This window comes from Montipora foliosa, chromosome 6, assembly GCF_036669935.1.
Source record: "Montipora foliosa isolate CH-2021 chromosome 6, ASM3666993v2, whole genome shotgun sequence".
Lineage (NCBI taxonomy): Eukaryota > Metazoa > Cnidaria > Anthozoa > Scleractinia > Acroporidae > Montipora > Montipora foliosa.
In genome coordinates, this window is record NC_090874.1 from 9365126 (window position 1) to 9370125 (window position 5000).

Below are 5000 nucleotides of genomic sequence, written 5' to 3' on the forward strand. Positions count from 1 at the left end.
CGCGTAACTCACTCGCATCACACTGAAGTGGTTCTTACTAATCCTTTGGTCAACGAAATGGGATACCGTCGGTTTTTTGTCAGAGGAGAGCATTCATCCTTCAAAAAATTAGAAGGCTGCATGCTGTCGGCGTGCCACCTGACGGTTTATCATAGAATGTTGGATGCGTGCAACTGTTAAAATCCATGCTTTATTTGTTCAAGTTTACATCACGGAATTTTTTACAATATTACCCCTGTGCTTTTGGCCATGAAATAACTCTTGTGTTGCTTAGGACAATGATCTATACTGCCAGAATTAAGTACCAAGTCGTATGCTTCATCATTAGCCCTGCATTTTGAAAGTCGCTTTAACCTGACATAAAAATACATCACAGCAGAGAGAAACGACATTGGTGATGTTTTTTGAAAAAAAACCAGAGGTTCAGTTCAGAGTGTATGCTAGAATAGATTCATCCGGTTGAAGGTTCTATTGAGACGGTAAGTTCGTGCTCTGAGCATCAAAGGGACCTGCATGGTAACAAGATTGTTTCCCAAGTGTCTCACAACACCTGGCAGTCTTCAAGATCACGAATACAGGGAAAGAGAAGACATGCATAACAGTACTTAAACAACGCTTTTATTTCATTTCCAGTAGCGATAAATTATAGCGATCTTCTTTTTCTGTCGAAATTCATTTGTAACTACAACGTGATTGGCATAAAAACATTGTAAGGTCTCTCAAGAAAAAAGGCGTCCGCATACTCTGCGGATTCAATCCTCCTCGAGATTATTCCATCTCGTTCACGTCGCAAAATTTGGGCGAAGTATCCTAAAAAGAAATTGGTACGAGCCGTTTCAGGGTGAAATAGAGAATGAATGGTTCGCATTAGTAAATTCACGTTGTCGTCAAAACTTCCAATTTGGTGATTTCACGTCGTTGTCATGCAGAGCACGGCAGAAATAAGAAGAGACATTATTATAGCTCTGAGATAGTACGTGCGCAGTGATTGGCTACATTAGCGGGCCGTATTCTAGAGTTATCCGGCGAAAGTTTGAATACACTGCGAATTCGGATGCGTGTGGACAGTCGTATCCGCAAATTTTCGAATGCGCTGACGTAACACTATCGGATCCAGTCTTTTCCGGGTAAGCTAAATCAACATGGCATATCGACCTTGGACCTAGAAAGACTCTCACTTGCAACTAGTTACTAACATACGATTTTGCGAATGCTCAACACGCAAAATCATTGTCAAAACCACCGGGCACTCGAGTGTATCCGGATAAAATGATTAGAATACGCTAGGTGTGGACGCGGATATTTTTGAATCCGAAAAAAACAAAAATTGCCGATACAAAAATTTCCGCCTAAAACTGCAAAAAGGATCCGAGAAACGAAAGAGGCAATCAGTCGTGACTTTCGAGAATGTAACCAGAATTTATTATTAATCAGACATGGAAGGAAGCGAGACCAGTTCTACTGCTAGGGTTAATGAATTGTCAAGCTTATGTTTGTTATGGTGGAGCTTCAACTTTTAACACTACGCGAAATAACGTGCCTGCCCAGCTGTGCCGATTTAGGAAGACAAAACAAAATGGGCAATCAAATAGAAGAGGACACTGGCAGCAGCGCATGTCCCGCTGAAAATGGTTGTCGACGCTGATGAGCCGTCACCGCCACCGTCTCCGCCACCGTCAGCGCCACCGTCCCCGCCACCGTCAGCGCCACCGTCCCCACCACCGTCCCCGCCACCATCCTCGCCATCGTCAGCGCCACACTCACCGAGAACGGAACCGTCAGCGGCGCACGCCATCCCAATCAGGTTGTATTGAACTGTCGAGGATATTCTGCCTTTGTTTAAGTGTTTCGGAAACATCGAGCTAGTGATATCTTTATCGTCCATCCCGTACATAATCCAGACTTTAGTATCGCGCTGAAAATTAAATGAAAACGATGTCCGAGAATACTGATTTAAAGAGATGTTCCATGTTAACCGGCCTGTGAATTAAATGAAGAGCTTTTTTTTTTTCGGTGTTGCATGTAGTTGACTCGGAGATACCGTATTTATTCGTATAAGCGGCGCCGCCACATTTGGGACAAAATATCAAATAAGCGCCACCCCCTAATAAGCGCCGTGGTCCTAATGCGGCGCTTATTCTTATTCGAGGAATTTCGTCAAATGAAAAAAAAAAAACACTAAAAAGCCCCTCTAACTAAGAAAGGGAAATTTATTTGCATCAAAACCGATGTTCTTCAGTTCAAGGTGATTGCATGCCGTAAGAGTCAAATGGTGACTATCAAAAGACGTTTCTGTTAATCTCCGTACAGAAATATTTCTCAATTGAAGCTATGATCGTCGCAGTTATGAACGCAATTCTTGCGATTGCGTAAAGAAGCCTGAAAAATTCAGGGCTTCAACGGGGTTTGAACCCGTGACCTCGCGATACCGGTGCGACGATCTAACCAACTGAGCTATGAAGCCACTGACGTTGGAAGCTGGTCATTTGTGGGTTCTAATGTTCCCGTGAGGAATGAATCAACGCTGAAATGATATATGAAATGCATCATATATGAAGTGCGGATATGAAATCAAGTGTAGCTATGATCCTCGCAGTTATGAACGCAATTCTTGCGATTGCATAAAGAAGCCTAAAGTTTGAACCCGTGACCTCGCGATACCGGTCCAACGCTCTAACCAACTGAGCTATAAAGCCACTGACGTTGGGAGCTGCGAGGATCATAGCTTCACTTGATTTCATATCCGCAGTTCATATATGATGCATTTCATATATCATTTCATCGTTGATTCATTCCTCACAGGAACATTAGAACCCACAAATAACCAGCTCCCAACGTCAGTGACTTCATAGCTCAATTGTTTAGAGCGTCGCACCGGTATCGCGAGGTCACGGGTTCAAACTCCGTTGAAGTCCTGAAATTTTCAGGCTTCTTTACGCAATTGCAAAAATTGCATTTATAACTGCGAGGATCATAGCTTCACTTATTTTCATATCCGCAGTTCATATATGATGCATTTCGTATATCATTCCATGGTAGAAATATTTCTGTTTGGCGTCTAATTTTTAAATAAGCGCCGCCCTCGAACAAGGGCCACATTTGAGGGGCGAAAAATTAAATAAGCGCCGCGGCGCTTATTCGAGTAAGTACGGTTCTCGGAAAGTTTGCAGCCGAGTCGAACCTACGACCTTCCGCGTAATGGACTGTGGCAATAATGCTCCATTTCGACAATTTTAGATGCTGGCGGCAGTATCCAACAAGGCTCCTATAGTTAAGTGGTACTGGAGCATCCGAACCAGTGATCGGAAGGTCGTCGTAGGTTGTAGGAGGAGCACTCGGGTTTTTTCCGAGTATCCCCAAGTCAACATCGGAAATCAAATCTCTTTATGTCTACGTTCTGCGTAAATCAATCATTGAGTTACTTAGACTGTAGAAGTACTGTAAAGGCCCGCAAATGATCCCGGCCCGGAAATGATTCCTGGACCAGAAATGATCCCCAAATAGACCGCAAATGATCCTGGACGGGAAACAGTTGCCTCAAAAATAATTAAGAATTGAATGGACTTCAAGTACGGTGGCCCGTAAGGGACATGGCATTTCGTGATCAAATTTTCAAACCTGAAATTTTGAGTTTAGACACTCGACGTTTTGAGTTTACAAACTCGAAATTTGTGTTTACAAACTCGAAATTTTGTGTTCACAACCTCGAAATTTCGAGGTTAGAAACTCGAAATTTTGCGTGCACAAAGTCGAAATTTCGAGTTTGGAAACTGGTAAGTGTAAAATGCAGACTAGGGGTAAAATGCAGATTACTGTTATAATTTAACTGTTATAAAAGCCGAAACCCTTTAGAAGTGCTAACAGTTAAGCCTAAATATTGTTTTGTGCCTCAGTAATTAGGCCTAAGGTTAGCACTTCTAATGGGTTTGGCCTTTTTGAACAGTTAAATTATAACCTGAGTCTTTATTTTAGCCCTTGTCTGCAGTCTGCATTTTGCTGCGACCGTGAGTTTACAAACTCGAAATTTTGAGTTTGTGAACGCAAACTTTATCATTTCTAAACTTAGAAATTATAAATTTTGCGTTTACAAACTCGAAATTTGGAGTTTGTAAACACACGGACGCAATAAAATATTGCGTATATTCCCCCCAAAAACTCCAATTTCAGTCGGAAATTCTCTAAATTTCGAAAAACAAACAAAGATGTCCTTTTCGTAGCTTCCGTACGTTCCTTATTTTTTTGACTACTCGTCAGTCTTAGGCCCAGGTCCACACGAATCCGGATATTTTCTTAATCCGCAGCTTTTTCTTTGCGGATTCGGCTTCCGTCCACACGTATCCGGCGAATCCAGCATGTGAATCCGCAAGTCTCCAGAGTGGAAATCCGGATATTTTCAAATCCAATGACATTACAAACTCAGATATAGTCTTCAGTCTTTACCACGTAAATATTCAATATGGCCACTGCACGAAATCGAAATGTTATCGTTTTTCCTGTTGCCAACTCGCTTTGCCTGATGACTCATGCTCTGTTGACAATAGTCACAGAGGAGTCCTGGATACTAGAACGAATCCGGATACGTGCGGACGAGGAAATTCGATTTGAATACCTGTACGTTACGTGTGGACGGGGCCTCACAGAGGGGTTGGCCAAATTATTGCGAACAAAGAAAAGAAAACCTCGCGCACACGTGTCTCTTTATCTTACCGTGAATTGAACATCCTTCATATCACTAGTAGTTGCTGGCCTCTTAAAGTCCACCATCGTATATCCGCCCGTTTGGTTGACAGACTGAATTATCAGGTTTTGCTGTGCATCTTTTTGTGGAGTTTCCAAACCAGCACTCCAGTAGTCCTGTCCAAAAGACAAGGAAAAATCTTCAGCAACAACAAAAAGGAGGGAGAAAATGCACAGTTTACTGTGTACGCGTTTATTTTGAGCATCTCAATATGATCGCAATTTCCTTGAATATAAAAAACACAGTGTACTGAAGCAAAACT

At 42.3% G+C, this 5000-nt stretch overlaps 1 protein-coding gene across 1 annotated transcript in view; it reads right to left on the reverse strand.

Annotated features, from left to right (window-relative positions):
• Positions 1-1395: 1395 nt before the first annotated feature.
• The window catches only part of LOC138008661 (DBH-like monooxygenase protein 1), a 4480-nt gene continuing 875 nt past the window's right edge, over positions 1396-5000 (reverse strand). Inside the window, exons 2-3 of the mRNA XM_068855972.1 lie at positions 4708-4854; positions 1396-1915 (exon numbers count right to left, since the gene is read on the reverse strand). Coding sequence (XP_068712073.1) covers positions 1559-1915; positions 4708-4854 — 504 coding nt within the window. The 3' untranslated portion in view covers positions 1396-1558. The remainder of the gene's footprint in view (positions 1916-4707; positions 4855-5000) is intronic.